General features: G+C 40.7%; 1 protein-coding gene across 3 annotated transcripts; it reads left to right on the forward strand.

Annotated features, from left to right (window-relative positions):
* Nucleotides 1-778: 778 nt before the first annotated feature.
* Nucleotides 779-18,820, forward strand: LOC124117168 (asparagine--tRNA ligase, cytoplasmic-like). Of its 3 annotated transcripts, none has more exons than XM_048394132.1 (18): nucleotides 779-918; nucleotides 3,317-3,399; nucleotides 3,894-3,968; nucleotides 4,224-4,316; nucleotides 6,659-6,748; nucleotides 7,406-7,484; nucleotides 8,022-8,092; nucleotides 10,173-10,259; nucleotides 10,674-10,760; nucleotides 11,401-11,457; nucleotides 12,173-12,250; nucleotides 13,665-13,742; nucleotides 14,223-14,344; nucleotides 14,611-14,746; nucleotides 14,871-14,984; nucleotides 16,243-16,374; nucleotides 16,734-16,865; nucleotides 18,044-18,820. In XM_048394132.1, exons 3-18 carry the CDS (start codon nucleotides 3,897-3,899, stop codon nucleotides 18,173-18,175), a joined length of 1,560 nt encoding a protein of 519 aa, XP_048250089.1. In that variant the 5' UTR covers nucleotides 779-918; nucleotides 3,317-3,399; nucleotides 3,894-3,896; the 3' UTR covers nucleotides 18,176-18,820. The 3 variants fall into 3 exon arrangements, 2 of the variants coding, with proteins under 2 accessions (XP_048250089.1, XP_048250088.1); XM_048394131.1 differs by lacking the exon at nucleotides 779-918 and adding an exon at nucleotides 2,750-2,924; XR_007220324.1 differs by lacking the exons at nucleotides 779-918; nucleotides 18,044-18,820 and adding an exon at nucleotides 2,745-2,924 and having other exon boundaries at nucleotides 14,871-15,046; nucleotides 16,734-16,853.
* The last annotated feature ends 713 nt before the right edge of the window (nucleotides 18,821-19,533 follow it).

Raw genomic sequence — 19,533 nt, forward strand, 5'->3', positions numbered from 1 at the left:
AGTAAGTTAAATGTATGTCTATATTTTATAAAATAATAACAAGACAACAACATCAAAGTGTATGCTTTATGGTGAATGTGGTAGATACCCATTATATATTTACTCTCAGATTAGATGTTTAAAATACAGGTTTAAAATTCTTCATGTGTATAAAATTAGCTTATTACATGCTTTCACATATAGATAACATTGGCAATTAAACATGGACATCGCATATAAGACATATTTTATTTTCTAATCGTTTTGGTTTTATATGGCTATGTCAGTCAGTTGGAAATGTAAATATGTTTCTCCAAGAATGTCAAGACTTTAATTTAGCCAGATATGTATACTCTGGAAATAAATAAAAACAACAAAAAACAACGGAAAAGTAAAATATAATCGTAACTATCTGACAGAGTGTTATCGACATGCGTACAAAATTAATACCAACAATGAATTGGTCATTTCTGCATGGATTGGGATTGATTTGTTTTGGTAGAATGAGGTACTGCAGAAATATGGTGAAACGATGGAAAAATCGCGAAATCACAACCGCGCTGAATCGACGTGCTACATCACGTGTTGGGCTATAATAGCGTTGGGTTTTCATTAGTATTCCTTCACAATCTTACAGCAAGTGAACAGCGAAAACATGCCACGATTAAAGACCAACGCAACAACACCACTGGCCGACTGCAAATAGGAGAATCATCTTCAGCTGTAGCCAGATTTTTCCACGTAGCACCAAGCACCATTACAAAACTGTGGAACAGTTATAAGACACACGGGACAACAGATCCGGCCCGGTCGACTACGTATCACTACCAGAGCACAGGACAGATTCATACGGCTACGTCACTTACGTGAAATAATAACCACGACCACCTCCACAACTACGACAAACACCAGGATTGCGAAGGATATCAGCCCAGACAGGTAGCAACTGATATGTTTACTCAAAACTGGAGGTCGTCACTAGATAACAGTGCACCTTACGACTTCTATAAAACCTTTAAATATTGTCTAACACCAGAGGTTTACCTGTACACTATAACAGACAGAAAAATTAGAGACACATTTATTAAACTTAGGCTAAGGTTAAATGATTTGATGTGCAACAGGGGTCGCTTCTCCTCTATTCCCAAGGATGTGCGTTTTTGTCCATTCTGCGAAAACCATATTGAAAACGAATTACGCTTTTTGTTTATATGTCCAATTTACGACAACCTAAGATTGAAATATATTCCTGATATCACTACGAACCACTATTCCATGAACAAAATATCATCCTTTAATGGTATCCCTAGTCAAATTTAACTAAGATATTACAATGCATCTATCAAAGTCTACGAGTGCGTAGTAAATTACTTAGTAAACCGGATATGTCCAGAAATAATTAGTTGTTTTGAAACTTTCGCATCTAGATCAGGAGATTCTACATTTCATTTTGTTTGTTTGTTTCTACTAGAAATGCATATACATTTAAATTGTCAAATTGTCTTGACATGATGGGTATATTACTGATAGATCCTTTTGTATTGAACGTCGTGCTATGGCTGAAAGCCTTTGCGACGTAAAACTTCATATTTCCATTCCATTCCTTTTGTATTCCTTTTGTATTTTATACTACTACTTCTGCCACTGTGGTTATTACCACTGTTATTACAATACCTCTATTACATGTCAAGCATCATATTAGTTATCCAATAATTATATAATGCGCTGTACAGCTGTAAATGATATTGTTTATCTGTGTGTGTATATGGGCCAATCGCCTTTCATACAATAAAGATTGATTGATGAAGATTTCAGCTTTAAATAACACTGGTTTGGGTATTTTCTTAAACTTAATCTAATTTATCCTATCCAATATTTAATAAGTCTTACAAAATATACTTATAAGGTCGATATCAAAAGCGACAGTATTGGGGAATCGACATACAACGCCTAATAAAAATAAATACTGTGCACTTTTTCAAAACTATCTCTCTGGTCAAATAGTCCTCTTCTATCAAGGTACTTAATGCAACTTGGGGAATGTCAAATTTCTTTATTACTTATTTTTCCTTTACAGTTTGTTCAGATATTTTATATAACAGACACTTGTCCAAGTAATCTTGATTGTCACCATCAATCCCATGCTTGTACAGTATTCACAACCTCAAACTGAAAGATATTCATTTCTAAAAACTGTTATGTTAGTTTAATCTGTATTAAATTCCATATCCATTCATAACAATTCAATCATATTTTGCATTTTTTCAGATACAAAATGCATCTTGAAAATATTTATTAGTATATAAATGCAGTACTTATTCGTTACTAAAAGTGTGAAAATGTATCAGGCTTAATCCGCATCCTTGTCTGACAACGCAGGTACTACCCAAGAAATATAATATGGTTTGTCATTATTACACACAACCGATTGCTTTTATTTGACTATATATGCGATATAGAATACATTATGCAATTATAATAAAATAAACAATATTTTCTGTATATACAATTTCTGTATTTACCATGACGAAAACCATTCTAAATTTCATATAATTTATTAAAATAAAATTAGTAAAGAATTAATAACATTAATAAAACATCACTGACATCATAACGTAAAAACGTAAAAAATTGATGTAAATAAATGGGTAATACATGCAAAGGCTTGCCATAGCCCCATGCGAGACTGAGGACAAGGCCGTATCCGACTGTGCAACGATAAAAACATAATGTCATGTCATGGAAACCGTGTCGCGTTGCTATTTATAGCTCAGGTTCCTGAATAACACAGTGTCGCTCTCAACTAAGAGAAACTGCCTTTCCCGTGAACTGTTAACTGCACAGGCTTGTCTGATGCAATCGGTAATATTAAAACTAGACGACGTGTGAGTGGGACGGCTGTTTTGCAGTCAACTTCAGGCGAGTCGACACGACCATGAGCACCGGTGAGTAAAACCACACAACTTCACATCAACATTCTCAGGATTTACTCGGTGATATTGCGGGATCGGGTGGTCAGGCTAACTTGGTTGATGCAAACCATCGTATCCGACTTGTGGAGATCGATGCGCATGATGTCAATCACTGGATTGTCTGATTAAGACTCGATTATTGCAGACTGGCGTCATACAACTGGAATTGCGACGTTAAATCCAACAAAACGAAACTACTGATTTAAATTGAGTTTGGTTTAACGCCGCTTTTAACTGTATTTCAGTTATATCACAGCGTACTTGTCAGCTGAAGGGGTGTAAGGCCTGGGTGACGCAGGGCGTGGGGTGTATAGTGCTGACGCAATCACTGACAAAAACCGTACGTTTTGGGATTGTTATTTCAGGAGACATCTACACGTCAGAGAAGAGGGGGGACGACAAAGGAGGGGATGGTACAAAGGAGACGCCCTTCAAGACAGTTCTCCAGGTAGACTTTATGTAAATTTGAATTATATTCAGATAATTTGAAAGGTAGTGAGTGAATATGGTTGACAATGTATTTTGTGGGAAGAGAGCCCGACGTGATGCAAGTGTTAGACATTACTGTCGTTTATTATCAGACCGCCGTCATTTAGCTGGAATGTCGCTGATTGCGGCGTCACACACACACACGCACGCATGAACTCGCGCTCGTTCACACACACACACGCATGTCTCAGAGCAGGTAAGATAAGTTAATTTAGTCTGTTATTAGAATGACACTTGTATACAATAAAGAGATGATTATTACCATCGTGTGGCATATGTTCGCATAATGTCATTTTATTACGAACATATAATATAATATACTAATATTAATACTATTTTATAAATAATATTTAATATTACTCATAATTAATAACACTCTGCTTATGATCTCTATGCATCTTCATGTATATGTAAGCATGTTTGTACCATATAATAGTCATGTTAATATTTCAGGCTATGCGCCATGTCGGAGGAGAGCCGTTCCCCACGATACACGTGGACGCGCGAGACGAGACGAGATCGACTGAGGTGAATATACTCATACTTATTTATAGATATAATGTTTAACAAAACAATTTTTCTCGTAAATATGAGATGATACAGCTTAATCTACAACGATTATAAAGACACAGATACTGTTCAACATGGATACTGATGCTAACTAACAAAACAGGGCACAACTGACAGACCCTATAGTTCCTTAGGATATTAACAAACACACCACATGATAAGAAGGTATGTATAAACAGAATGCAGATCTTAAATAAATATTTGTCATTTCAGGCTTATGACGTCATTTCCAAGTCTCAGTACAAAAAGTGTTTGAAACTTTGGCAGAAGGAGCAAAGCAGCGCAGAAAGGAGATCGACCAAAGAGGTACAGTATTGCTTTTGGGCAAATATTAACTCGATTATTAATACTGTATGTTACTAGCACTTAATAGAGACACCGTAAAAAAACTAAAATTGATAAAAAAACTCTTCCCACTTTAAATTGAATCGGTATTTAAGATTATTCACAAGCAAGTATGGTCTAAATTTTTCATTCAAACATACCCCATCTGACTACATAGTGCAGAATGTCATCAAATAATTATGAACAATGGTTAAACTTGCGATTTTACACCAATGTTTCAAAATAATAAATCAACAAAAGCGAATGTAATTACGTGTACAGTGACTGCTGAGCAAATCTGCAATAAATATTAACTAACCAGGTTTTGAGAAAATCCCTCGAACCTCAGAAACAACTTCTGTGTTCAAACGTAATCCAATACTGCCGCGGGCGACACTTGTGTGTTGGGTTGTTGTTCATTATTCAGACATTACCTTGCCAAGCGTTAACCGTAGCATGTGACAAAACACACGTTTTGCATGGGAACAGCAGTCTTCAACGTATATTTCCGTGACCTACAAGAAGGCATTGGTATTCGGCAAGTCCAGGAATGACACGGGTTGGTGGCGAATGTGGATTTTCCGTGAATCTGGAAAAACCCAAATCAGACTGCATTCGCCACCACCAGCATATTGCCACACACAACACGACGGCATCTTATCGGGTCTGCAGACACGAGCAGACAATGTCTCGTTCACATCCGCACTGGGTTATATACAGTGTGATTGAACACATTTAACTGTGTCTTGGGTATATTTTTAGATGCAAGACATATGTAAAATCAAAAATTATTTCTGAGGGATTCTTTGACGAAGTACTTGAAATCATACGCGCATTTTGATTGGTTTGTCGTATTTTCGCACATAACATTCATCGATAGGGGGACGAGTCTTCTTGCAGGTTACGGAAAGGGGCGAGTGGTGACGAATGTGGGTCACCGTGCATTCGTGAACAATTCGTCCCATTCCGCTACAAGCGGATGTCCTTGTTGTATGTCACGGAAACATGCGAGTGTTGACGAACGAATGCGTGGGGTGTTCTGATCCAGCTCAAAATTGAAATTCAGGTACCTGATTAAGGGATTAGGGCTGGGGGATTATAGTCTGGTAGAATGCCCTACTCATAAGATTAAGATCACGGTGAAGGTCTGTGGCAAAGCATGTTTGTCCTTTTCAAAAAGTCATATGTCATATTCTTCTGCATCACATGTGATGAGAACATGATATCAGTAACATGTCACGGTTACTTACGTTCAATGAATAGTATACCTATATTTTCCATCTCTTTTTTGACATTCTCATTAAAATCAGATCTTAGTTCTCGCTACTGCTAAACAAAGATCTGAGGACATCCCATTACGGGCCACGTCAGACCGATCTTGCGCGAACTTTGACCGACAAATGGCATGACCAATCAGAAGGCAGCTTTCTCGTGCTTTACGGCACTAATTTCAAATTGGCGTCTTCGCTTCGAAACGTATTTTGACAAATTCTCGATTACAAATTTGAAACCTGAACAAAAGAATATTCTTGCATGACTAATAGATGGTCTAGATTGTATGGATACAGTCGTTAAACCCGTAACTATCGTTCGGAGTTAAAAGTCTCGAGGCTGCATGATGATTGATCAGAAATCACATTCCCACTGTCACTTTCATAATCTGGTAAGCGATGCTCTGATTAGTCGTTCTGACGTGAGCCGTATTGGAATGTCCTCAGATCTTTGTTAAGCAGTAGCGAGAACTGAGGTCTGATTTTAATGAGATTGCTTTTTTGAATTCCACATGTGGACATCATATTTTTAATTATTTGTTTCAAGAATTTTCGGGAAAGATTTATTCCTTAGACACTGAAAGAACGATTTTTTCCTAAAGTTGTTCCTAAGACACCGTTTTCCCTAACCGGAAGTGTTGACATTAAACCGGATGTACATGTAACTTTCCTATATATAACGTTAGATGCATGGGACTTTAATGTAGTCTTGCATTGGACACATATTTCCCCAAACCGGTAGTGATGTCATTAAACTTGAAGTGCAAATAATTTCTTATAATTATGCAGTCAGAGGCAGGAGACTTCCTATTTTAGAGTAACTTTGGTGAAACTCTTGTTATGGTGTTGCTTCTAGTCTTGTAAGTACTTGCAAATGAATATTTCGTTTGATAATGGGGTCGTCGCTGTAATTGTACTGGTATGGTGCTGACAAACCAAGACTCGTACTGTGGGCAAATCTGGTATTGAAGTTCGAACCCACAATCATGTTGTGGCATGCCGGAATGCACAGCGACTCTAGTGTGTTGAACTGATGGTCTGACTGTGTTGCAGGCGGAGGACGCATTGCGGACGGAGAGGAACCTGGCAGAAGCCAGAAAGGTGACAATAAAATTGGATGCCAGTCTTCCAAAGCCGAAACAAGTGAGTTTAGATCACGGACTAGGTGCTTCACCACTTTGATAGCAAGGGCATAATATCAGTTCTTGGCTTAACTCTCGGAGAATACGGTTTGTTAAACCCTCGCACGGGCCTACAACTCATATTAACGTAATTTTAAAACAGACTGAGGTTGAGATGGGAAACTGTTGTTTTTCCACACATTGCCAGACGACAATTTGTTTAACGTTTCGTCTATTTGCGCCATCTACATGTGATGTCAATGTTGATAAAGTTTACGCAATACCGTTTCGCTTTAAGGAGTTTGAACTGCTGAGATTATAGAGATCGACGAAATATCTTTCGACATGTCGGCAAGGGATTTGCTTTAAAAAACAAACAAAATATATCTCGAGAAACTGGAAAAAACTGTTGGTTGTCACATTTTACTGAAAATTTTGTTTGCTTAACATGTTTGATGTCTTGCAAAAAATCTGCCCTGAAAATGGTTTGAGCACAGGCAAATTATATTTTGAAGCAATGACCTGTCTCAAACAAAACTCAGGCTATGTCATAGGCTTAAACTATTCGTTACCCCAGCTGTCGAAGATACTGATGCTCTCCCATGTGTTATCTGCAGTGTCTTAACACCATGACCCGTACTGTTGTCCGCAGCTTGTGTATTCCAGTCTGTTGTTGCAGATACGGATAAGGGAGGCTACTCAAAACCGCAATAAAAGGGTCAAGGTTCAAGGATGGGTACATCGCTTGAGAAGGCAAGGTATTATGTGAACAGTGGAAAACAAGATAATTGTATAAGATTATCGTAAGGTTCAACTCATTGGCAGAACTTGAGTGTCGGTGGATAGTATGTTTTGTTGCTTAACGCTGCACTCAGCAATATTCCAGCTACATGACGGCGGTCTGTAAATAATCGTGATTGACGAGCATTGATCCACGCTAGCCTGACCACTAGATCCTGTTAGTCGCCTCTTACGACAAGCATTGTCGCCTTTTACGGCAAGCATGGGTTGCTGAAGACCTATTCTACCCCGGATCTTCTCGGGTCTGGATATTGAGAACATTGAGTAAAATGTATGTAAATAATTAACACTTGTTGCATCTTATAGAATGTAGTGTTAGGTGAGGTGAGGTTCAGGTGAAATGGGCTTAAATGATGTGTTCAAGATCATTGCCTTTAAACCGCAACGTGCCGGGGATCGAACCACTAACCTGTCACTCACAGGGCAGGCGCTCTACCACTAGACCAACCTGACAGAACATATTTACGAACAGAAAACAATTTGTTCCATTTCAGGAAAGAACTTGATGTTTGTGGTGTTGCGGGATGGAAGTGGGTTCTTGCAGTGCGTGCTACATGACGTACAGGTAAGTTACTAGCTAGTGTCACACAGTGTGGTATAAAGGTGAAAAGACGTACTGCCTACATGACGTACATGTAAGTTACTAGCTAGTGTCACACTGTGTGGTATAAATGTGAAAAGACGTACTGCCTACATGACGTACATGTAAGTTACTAGCTAGTGTCACACTGTGTGGTATAAAGGTGAAAAGACGTACTGCCTACATGACGTACAGGTATGTTAGTAGTTGGTGTGGTATAAATGAGAAAAGACGTACTGCCTACATGACGTACAGGTACGTTACTAGCTAGTGTCACACTGTGTGGTATAAAGGTGAAAAGACGTACTGCCTACATGACGTACAGGTAAGTTACTAGCTAGTGTCACACTGTGTGGTATAAAGGTGAAAAGACGTACTGCCTACATGACGCACAGGTAAGTTAGTAGTTGGTGTGGTATAAAGGTGAAAAAACGTACTGCCTACATGACGTACAGGTAAGTTACTAGTTGGTGTGGTATACAGGTGAAAAGACGTACTGCCTACATGACGTACTGTGTAGCTTGACTTCTCCATGTCGTACAGGGTCGCTTGACCTCTAGCAGTCAGGAACTTTTGAGTAATATTGGTGGTAAACATGGTATTAAGTTAAGCATACATGGTGCAATGGCTTGCTTAACTGCTACTAGTCATGGTACATTTAAAACCTTGCGTACGTAAAGATAAGCATGACGTGCCCATAGACATGCCGTACAGGTAAGCAATACTCAATCACCGATACTGATAAGCATGACGTGCCCGTAGACATGCCGCACAGGAAAGCATGATGTACAGGTAAGCAATAGTCAATCATCGATACCGATAAGCATGGCGTGCCCGTAGACATGCCGCACAGGTAAGCATGACGTACAGGTAAGCAATAGGCAATCATCGATACCGATAAGCATGACGTGCCCGTAGACATGCCGCACAGGTAAGCATGACGTACAGGTAAGCAATATTCAATCACCGATACCGATAAGCATGACGTGCCCGTAGACATGCCGCACAGGTAAGCATGACGTACAGGTAAGCAATAGTCAATCATCAATACTGATAAGCATGACGTGCCCGTAGACATGCCACACAGGTAAGCATGCCGTACAGGTAAGCAATACTCAATCACCGATACCTATAAGCATGACTTGCCCGTAGACATGCCACACAGGTAAGCATGCAGCACAGGTAAGCAACACTCATTCACCGATACCGATAAGCATGACGTGCCCGTAGACATGCCGCACAGGTAAGCATGCCGCACAGGTAAGCAATACTCAAACACCGCTACCAATAAGCATGACGTGCCCGTAGACATGCCGCACAGGTAAGCATGCTGTACAGGTAAGCAATACTCAATCACCGATACTGATGAGCATGACGTGCCCGTAGACATGCCGCACAGGTAAGCATGCCGCACAGGTAAGCAACATTCAATCACCGATACCGATAAGCATGACGTGCCCATAGACATGCCGCACAGGTAAGCATGCCGCACAGGTAAGCAATACTCAATCAACGATACCGATAAGCATGACATGCCCGTAGACATGCCGCACAGGTAAGCATGCCGCACAGGTTAGCAATACTCAACCCTCAATACCGATAAGCATGACGTGCCCGTAGACATGCCGCACAGGTAAGCATGCCGTACAGGTAAGCAATACTCAATCACCGATACTGATAAGCATGACGTGCCCATAGACATGCCTCACAGGTAAGCATGCCGTACAGGTAAGCAATAGTCAGTCATCGATACTGAAAAGCATGACGTGCCCGTAGACATGCCGCACAGGTAAGCATGTCGTACAGGTAAGCAATAGTCAATCATCGATACTGATAAGCATGACATGCCCGTAGACATGCGACACAGGTAATCATGCCGCACAGATAAGCAATACTCAATCAATACTTGAGACACCAGACTCCATATACTGTGTGCATGTCATGATTATCATGTTACTGTAAACAGAACGTACTAGTGAAAAAGTGGTATTGGTTTGATTGACGTGCTGATGTTTAAACGAATGTGAGAAGGCATGCATGTTTATTATATGATGTGTATTTCTAGTGTCAGACCTACGAGGCATTGACTTTGGCGACAGAGGCTACCGTTGCTGTGTACGGCGTCATCAAAGAGTTGCCACCTGGAAAGACTGTAAGCATCAAGGCGTAAAACCCCACCCATCCTTCATTTTCATGTTACAGATGTAATACAATAACACATGCACACATGCACACGCACACACCGTTTGTCTCTGTTTACTAAACGATCACATCACCTACCAGAGTGCTAGGGTATCCCTGTTGTCCATGACAATTAACACTCTTAATTCTTGAAGTCTTTCATTGCTGTGGTTGAGTGAAAAGATGAAAACTGGTGATATTGTTGTGTGTCTGTTGGTTGTTTCTAATTTTACCTGATTTGATTATCATGATGTAGAGAAATGATATTTTTGACTCACTTGCTTCCGTAGTGAAGGCAACGTTAAGTGTTCATACTCTCAAGCATATAAATGATAAGACATCGTGGTCCACACAAGCCACATATCTATTGGTGTTCCCATTGCAGGCACCTGACAGCCATGAACTGGATGCAGACTATTGGGAGCTGATTGGAACATCCCCGGCAGGGGGCGCTGACAACCTACTGAATGAGGTATAACAACAGACTCTGCTCATAATGTACACTCTTAATCAAACTGAGGTTATACAATATATACTGTAACAAAGAAATGAAATAACACTTTCATGATACTTTAGTAAATCTGTCGTATAGTACAATGAATAATCCTTTGTTTTTGTAACTTCTTTTGAGTGGAATATACCGTATAGTAATATTTACCGATATTCAAGATATATTTGCAACATAAAAGAAATAGTTTTCAATATTTTTGAAATCAAAGTACCGAAAACATCTGTTGAAATACAAATAATACACAACCACAGCTTTTTACTCTCATTTGTATAGGGATAGGCTTGTCGGTCACATGTTTATCATGAATTTATCTTGTGTTTTTATTATTTATATATTTAATGTGTTTAATGTGTGTTAATTATATATGTTTGTTATATGTGTTAATAATATGTTATATGTTTACTGTGTGTTTGTTATTTGTTAATTAAATGTTTTATGTGTTAACTTTCTTTTAAGTGTTTATTTCTTTTCTGTTTTATTTTATGTGTTTATTCATGTGTTTATTGTTTTGTTTATTATGTGTTCCTTGTGTAGTGATTATTTGTTTAATAGTGTGTGTATATTATTTGTTTATTAAGTGTTTATTGTGTGTTTCCCCCAGGAGGCCCACGTGGACGTACAGCTGGACAACAGGCATATGATGCTGAGGGGGGAAAACGTGAGTTATACTAATTGCGAATTTATCCACCTTTTGATTGATTTCTTGTTTTGTGGACGACAAGATGACAATGGGTTACTTGGAAAAGCCAGAAGGGATGAAGGGCTCAGATGTTTACCACTTGTGACACCCAAGAGCAGGCGCATGGCGATGACAATCCTAGAAACATAATTAAGACTAACCGGGATTCGAACCCACCATCATAGGATTCTGACAAGCAGGGGAAGCAACTATGTTGATGTATTTCAGGCAGCTCCTTAAAATAAGTAATTAAAGATTCCACTTTTAAAAGTAACTGTAGCAGCAGTGGTAACATGGGAGGCAAGATGACCCTTCTTGTCTTTAAACAGGGGTGCCTTCAGGTGCAGGGTGTTTTTTGTTTGAAGAATTTTACTTAGTCTAACAAGTAGAATGTTGCCAAACATTTGCTGACTGAACCCGTATTTATCCCTAATCGTTATGGTGAAAATGCGACAAGAGACACACAGACACAGACACACACACAGACACACACACAGACACACACACACACACACACTCAAACAATCACAAACAACAATGTCCTGCAAAAAAAGTAGTTTGGCTCCACTATCTCTTTAAACCAGGGACCCCTACTCCCACCACACACACACATACACATACCTTCATCTGTTTCAACACCATTTGCTGTTGTGTTAAGTGTGCACCATTTCAGTTACTCGGCACTATGTTTCAGACGTCTCGGGTGATGAAGATGCGCTCTATCATCATGCAGTGTTTCAGGGACCACTACCAAGATCGGGGCTACTTTGAGGTTGGTATATCACTGCAGAATCTCAGTGATTGTGTTACTTATCGTGTTGTGGACAGACCTGCATATAAATTCACAATGAGATCGGCATTCAGACACAGACAAGATTCATTTCACTGGGAACGTGGAGATTTTACAAATGTTTCCAGCAGTACGGATTTTGCACTCTGTGCCGTGAAGCCCCCATGTCAGTCATCCTATCCTGAACGCAGTAGGTCGTCCTCGTCGTCTTGACTTCATGTGATACAGGATGCTGTGATATAGATGCCTGACCTCTCACTCTTACACTCCTGTGGGTGAGAATCCCATTTGAGAGTTTGTGATAGGCTACTCCATGGTGATGACCTAAGGTCAGAATATGACGGTCTACTTTCCTGATTATAATTCATTGATATATTTCTCGTGCTTCTGTCAAATACACCTTCGTCTGTGTCGAAACGCTATGGTTTTAGAGCGTTTAATACTTGTTCTTTGATCTTATCTAGTTAACTTTTTGAGCAATCGCCTTTATAATCCACAGACGTGGCTAAAAACGTTTTTTGTGGAGGGTTACGCAAGGTATGAGTAAGCAGTAAACCGGTTGACGTCACTCATGTGTTATGTATTAGTGCGCCACTGCGATCATTATGTAGCGGCCATAAATTTTCGAGTCCCGTGATGGGATTCGAACCACGGACCTTCTGATCAGAGGTCGGACGCCTTGTCCACATGACCAAAGAGGTTAACCCCGTCAGCAAACTGACAAGGTAAGGATGTCATCTGTGAGATGACTCCACGCCCTGCTACATACTCCCCTGTCAACAGAAGGCACGTCCCGGGCCGCATAGTAGGGTACTGAGGCTTATTTTGCTCAAATTTAATATGAACGTGCTCAGCCCCACGTTGGGCGCCAATGTAGCGGCCATAAAATGTCCGAGTCCCGTGATGGGATTCAAACCACGGACCTTCTGATCAGAGGTCGGACGCCTTGTCCACATGACCAAAGAGGTTAACCCCCTCAGCAAGCTGACAAGGTAAGGATGTCATCTGTGGGACGACTCCACGCCCTGCTACAATGAGAAAAGACAAAATGTGCATCGATTCGCTCGTTAGATTTGTTTTGAAACTACTCTTGAAACTAAGATAAATGGTATCTGACAGACACTCGTTTAATAATGTCTATCTATTTATCATGCTCCAAATTGGGCCTCCAGCACTGTATGCCAGTCGTATAAGGCAACTTAATGGATCGGTTAGTCAGTGTTGGTGATTTGGTTGAATGCGAGTCATCAACACCCCGACATCGTGGATCCCTGCTTATAATATCAATCACTGGTTTGTCTAGTCTCGATTAATTAATGGACGCCGTCATATAGCTGCCATGTGTACTAGTGCGGTGTTCAACAACAAACAAACAAGCTTCTTTGTGGTATTACAGGTGACTCCCCCGACCCTGGTACAGACGCAGGTGGAAGGAGGGTCGACGCTTTTCAAGATCCCCTACTTCGGGGAGGAGGTTCGTGCTGTACAGGCTTGTAAACTTGTTTTTACCTGACGAAACTGAAACTTTCTGATTGTACGGAGACATGAAAACAAGCATCAAAAGTGTCTGACTTTGTCATTGTATTAGATGTACAGATGTGTCTGACTTTGTCATTGTAATACAGAAGATTATAGTTTATAGCCACCCTACTATTTGGCTGTAGGGAATTTCAGGATTAGATTGACCTGATGCAAAGAATAAATCACCCACAGACCAAGTTCTGAATGACAACCAATTTGACCTAATGACCTATGTATAACAGTGTACAACTTGTATACACTGTTCCAAATAGGCGATGATGTAATGTCATTAAAATGGGTACATAAGTAACTCTTTTAATATTGAAAAAATGTACGAAAATGAAGTAAACCTGAATATAATGAACAAAGAAAATTATGAACAAAATATTTCTTATCTCTGTCGGGCAAAGACTGACACTGCATTGTTCTCCAGGCTTACCTGACCCAGAGTTCCCAGTTATACCTGGAGACATGTCTGCCATCTCTCGGGGACGTCTTCTGTATCGCCCAGTCCTACAGGGCAGAGAACTCCAAGACAAGACGCCACCTAGCGGAGTGAGTACCAGCTGAGTGTGAGAGTCTAATCATATTCCTCCATCGCTGCACCAGATTTTTACCACAGTGACCTTTTGATGCGAGTGTATCTTACAACGCACCCCTTGCCCGAGGTATATCCACATGCCTTTTGTCTTCCTGAGTATTTACAGCACCAAGTCATCATAATAATATATTGTTTCCACATTTCCAGATACACATGTCTTTTGTCTTCCTGGGTATCAGCACCCAGTCATCATAGTATTATATTGTTTCCATATTTCCAGATACACACACATAGAGGGTGAATGTTCCTTTATCGACTTCGATGGCTTGCTTGACCGACTGGAAGACTTGGTGTGCGATGTCGTGGACAGAGTGATGAAGGGCCCTCACGGTCAGATTGTATACGAACTGAACCCAGTAAGTAGCTGACGTTCATATGTCAATAGGTTCATGCTTGACACAACGTAAATGAACGTTTCTGTTCAGTAAGCCCTGTCCCTTACCTTATCAACATGCTACATGTGTTTTTTCATTCGTGAAGGACTTCAAGCCGCCAAAGAAGCCATTCCGGAGAATGCAGTACACTGAGGCTCTGACGTACCTCAAGGAACACGACACCAAGAAGGAAGACGGCAGCTTCTATGAGTTCGGAGATGTACGTAACACACATCATTGCGTTCATCTTCGTCTGAAAGCAATCAGCATATTTCAAGAAAGGTATTTAATAATTGCACGAAACAGGGAAAAAGCAGAGACTTCTTTTGTCGTAAGTTTGAACATTTACACAAAGTACTATGTTCTTTCCACAGGAATCCCAAGTCCTGATTTAATGTCGAAAAGTAATTCTTTTAAGTGTCAAACACCGCTCACTATGGTAGTTTCATGGAGAGGGGTGTTTGTCAATAAAACCAACTACCCCTCTGCAGCACTTCCATTCCTCAGTGTTGACAACAGGCATACCTCTATGTTGACAACAGGCATACCTCTATGTTGACAACAGGCATACCTCTATGTTGACAACAGGCAAACCTCTATGTTGACAACAGGCAAACCTCTATGTTGACAACAGGCATACCTCTATGCTGACAACAGGGATACCTCTATGTTGACAACAGGCATACCTCTATGTTGACAACAGGCATACCTCTATGTTGACAACAGGCATACCTCTATGCTGACAACAGGCATACCTCTATGTTGACAACAGGCATACCTCTATGTTGACAACAGGCATACCTCTATGCTGACAACAGGCATACCTCTATGTTGACAACAGGCATACCTCTATGTTGACAACAGGCAAACCTCTATGCTGACAACAGGCATACCTCTATGTTGACAACAGGCATACCTCAATGTTGACAACAGGCAAACCTCAAATATCGACAAGCATGACTCTGTGTTGACAAATAGTATTATACATTTTTAAGTGTGTGTGAATCTGAACCTGAGCTGCGTACAGAGAGTTATTTATTGTATAAACGTGTTTGGCTGGTGGTGTCTTTGTGCAGAGTTACGCCCCCTACCTGCCAGGATCCGCTGGTTAGATGTATCGATTAAAAGTTTTGGTTTGTTGGAACCTTGGTGGAAATTTGGGTTTCCATCAAAGTGGTGGTGATAAATGTGGCTTTCCTCGACATTTAACTGAGATGCAATAATATAACTGAAATATTGTTCAAAGTTGAGTTAACCCTACTCACCCACGTCATACACGCAACATACCAGGATTTTTCTCCGTAGTATTTCCAGTGCAAGCTATAACCCTTGATCATCTGTTACCCTCTAACCATCCATATTTTAATTAAAAGGAAGCGAGGTAGCCCAGTGGTTCAAGCTATTCTGAGTTCTGTGTGTGGAGTTACACCGATGCTAAAACACTAAATCCGTGTACACCCCCTTTCTCCCATGTTTAGGATATCCCAGAAGCACCCGAGAGGAAGATGACTGACCAGATTAACGAGCCCATCTTCCTGTGTCGCTTCCCAGCTGAGATAAAATCCTTCTACATGCTGCGAAGCCAGGGCGACCACAGACTCACAGACTCGGTAAGGCCACAGCGGGCAGTAGGGTGGCCAAGTGGTTCAGTCGTTCGCCAGTCACACCAGACACTGTTTTGATTCTAACAGCTGCAGTGGTGTGATTGCAGCGAAATGCATTGTCTGAAAGAAATATGTTTCCAGTCATATTTGTGTTTATTTCTTGTTTAAAAAGTTCAGGATTGATTGGGTAAACCAGGTTAGCTGTCAAACTCACCAAAGCTTCCCAACGTAAAAGAGACATGTTTAATAAATAATATTCCGTCAGCTTATCATGCCATCGGCTGCAAGTGAAATTCGCGGGCATCAGGAACCTGCATATGTTACGAACGCCTTACACTACGACTTTACTCTTTACCTTTACTCAGGTTGACCTCCTGATGCCCAATGTAGGGGAGATAATCGGTGGGTCCATGAGGATATCCGGTCAGGATGAGCTGGAGGCTGGGTTCAAGAGAGAGGGCATTGACGTCACGCCCTACTACTGGTACATTGACCAGGTGAGACAGCACTCTGGCATTATGTTTTCCCCATGGGGACCCACAGAAAGAATGTGAGAGTCAAGCAATCTATCATCACAGTAATGTAATTGCCTCAGCAATTTGTGAGGAACTTTGGAATGTCTGCTGACCACACGTGCTGAAAGTTGTATTACAATCAAGATCTTTCTGGTCAGAGCCGACATTTTCGGCGAATAGCACTGGGGTAAATATGTTCTCAGCACACTGCTGGTCGTACGTGGCAACAAAATTAGATCGTGTGGTCAGACTGGGTGAAGTGTTTTGATTCCGTGTCATCGTTCCCCGATTGCCTGGATCGATGCTTAACTTTCATTCACGGGTTTTCCTGATCCAGATTTGATTATTTACAGGCCACCGTCATATTGCTCAAACATTGCTGAGTATTTAGTGACAGCTGAACGTACTCATAAAATGTCCAACAGTTTGTGGTATTGTTTTAATTTGTATGTCTTGTATTGACATTTTTGTCTCATGGTACATGTGTTTACACATGATTTTCAAAACAATTTCAACTGGGTAACAAAAATGTTTGGTGTTTTGGCTTGTCATAAAAGGCGACTATGCTTTTCGTAAGTGGCGACCTATGGAATCGGGTGGCCATGGTCAGACTCGCTGACTTGGTTGATGCATGTCATCGTATCCCATTTGTGTGGATCGATGGTCATGATATCAATCAGTGTATTGTCCGGTCCAGACTCCATTAATTACAGAACGGCATCATATAGCTGGAATAATGCTGAGTGCAGCGTTAAACAACAAACAAAGTTAATACCTGTGTCACACATGGCCGATGTGACAGGAATATCATAGCGTGTTATGTATTTGGATGACACTTGCAACACCTTTTCCCCAGAAGATATTGCCTGGAATGTCCAAGTGAGACAGCCGGTGTATTTTCCCGGTGAGGACGCAAGTTAGAACAGGTCCTCAGCAATCAAACAAAATAAGATCAGGTGGTCAGGCTGAAGGATTTGTTCTGATTTCGTGTCATCCCTTAAGATATTGCCTGGATTGGTGTGCCCATCGCATGTTACACGTTTCTGGTGAAAGTTCACACTACCAGAGGGGTACAATGTGTTCAGCTGATGTCTCCCGCCGTGATATTGCTGGATTGTTGCTTAACGTGGCATATAGTAACTCATATGCACCTGTTTCAGAGGAAATACGGAACCTGTCCCCATGGGGGTTACGGTCTGGGTCTGGAGAGATTCCTGTGTTGGCTGCTGAACAGATATCACATCCGGGAAGTCTGTCTGTATCCCAGATTTGTCGGCAGGTGCAGACCTTGAGCGAAGTGACATTGGAGCACAGATATATGCAGGACACGTTTCACAGCATTCTGTTTGTTTGTTGCAAGTTTGTGTCATTCTGGTAATCAGTACACTGTTTGTAATTTTTAACAGCTTCCTTGATGTTTACATTGGGAAAATACCCCCCATTATATTCTTATACATCTCAGACTATTGGTTACCGCTCGCATTGTCACGGTAACCTACTCGGCAAGGCGTCAATGATTTATTAGTATTTCATTTCATTAAGGTTTTGGTTTTTCCATTGTTAAATCTTAATCACTTTGATTAAAAAGGGGGTTATAAAATATCGGCCTAATTTCATAATTTTATTTTCTGTTCAGTCAAGTCTTCCGAAGTATCTCAATGAATGCACATCAAATATTTAATCCTTTTATATACTTTAACTTTGATATGTGGTTTTAAACATGATAGAATATGAAACAGATAAATTTCTTATCAACAGATACTTCCTTAATATACATATATTGCAATAACAATTAAACAATGCTTTGATTGTGTGTCAGAATCTGTTTAAACACTGTGGTGTTAAATTATCTCCAGGCGCTCTCAATACAACTGTTGCCTACATAATGTATTGTGACCCTATTAAATAAACAATAAACATGTTTATATCACAATCAATCTGTGTTTGTGTGTGTGTTTCTGTCAGGTGATAATGGATCGGTCATTTATTACAGATGGTGATTGACCTTCACCCCTCCCCAAATCCCTAACGAAACTACCCCCCTTCACCATGTCCCGGCGTGGATCATTGTTCTCGCCATTGTTTGGTTTCTGGTTTCCCGTTTTTTTATCATTTATAACGAGTCGTCGCCGAAACGTTGTATTGTGGGCAGCAATGTACAGTAACAGTAACATTCACTAACTCACTCAACCACTCGGAGATGATGGCTCACGTAGCCAGTGAGTGCCGCGTTAAAAAAACTTGCGCCCTATTACTATCGGGTCTACATTTTACTGAGATAGGATTCTCCGGGTGTAGGGCTTGGTATTGCCTATCTTGGAACATAAGAATGTTAAAAGATTATTGCCTCTATGTAATACTCCATGCATTCAGTAACTATTTTTGTATTCCTTGTCTGCTGAATCGGGCTCTACTGCACACAATCTTTTGTTCTTGAACCGTCGATTGGTGAAGATGGGCACACGTCCGAGACACAGCTCTTTAAAGCAAGTGTATGACAGCCTGAATGTGAGTGAATGAATTTGGTTTTATGCTGCTTTTAGCAATATTCCAGCAATATCACGGCGGGGGACACCAGAAACAGGTTTCACACATTGTACCCATGTGGGGAATCGAACCCGGGTTTTTGGCGTGACGAACGAACGCTTTT

Source organism: Haliotis rufescens, unplaced genomic scaffold, assembly GCF_023055435.1.
Source record: "Haliotis rufescens isolate VD_foot unplaced genomic scaffold, xgHalRufe1.0.p SCAF_13, whole genome shotgun sequence".
In the NCBI taxonomy this organism is placed as follows: Eukaryota; Metazoa; Mollusca; class Gastropoda; order Lepetellida; family Haliotidae; genus Haliotis; species Haliotis rufescens.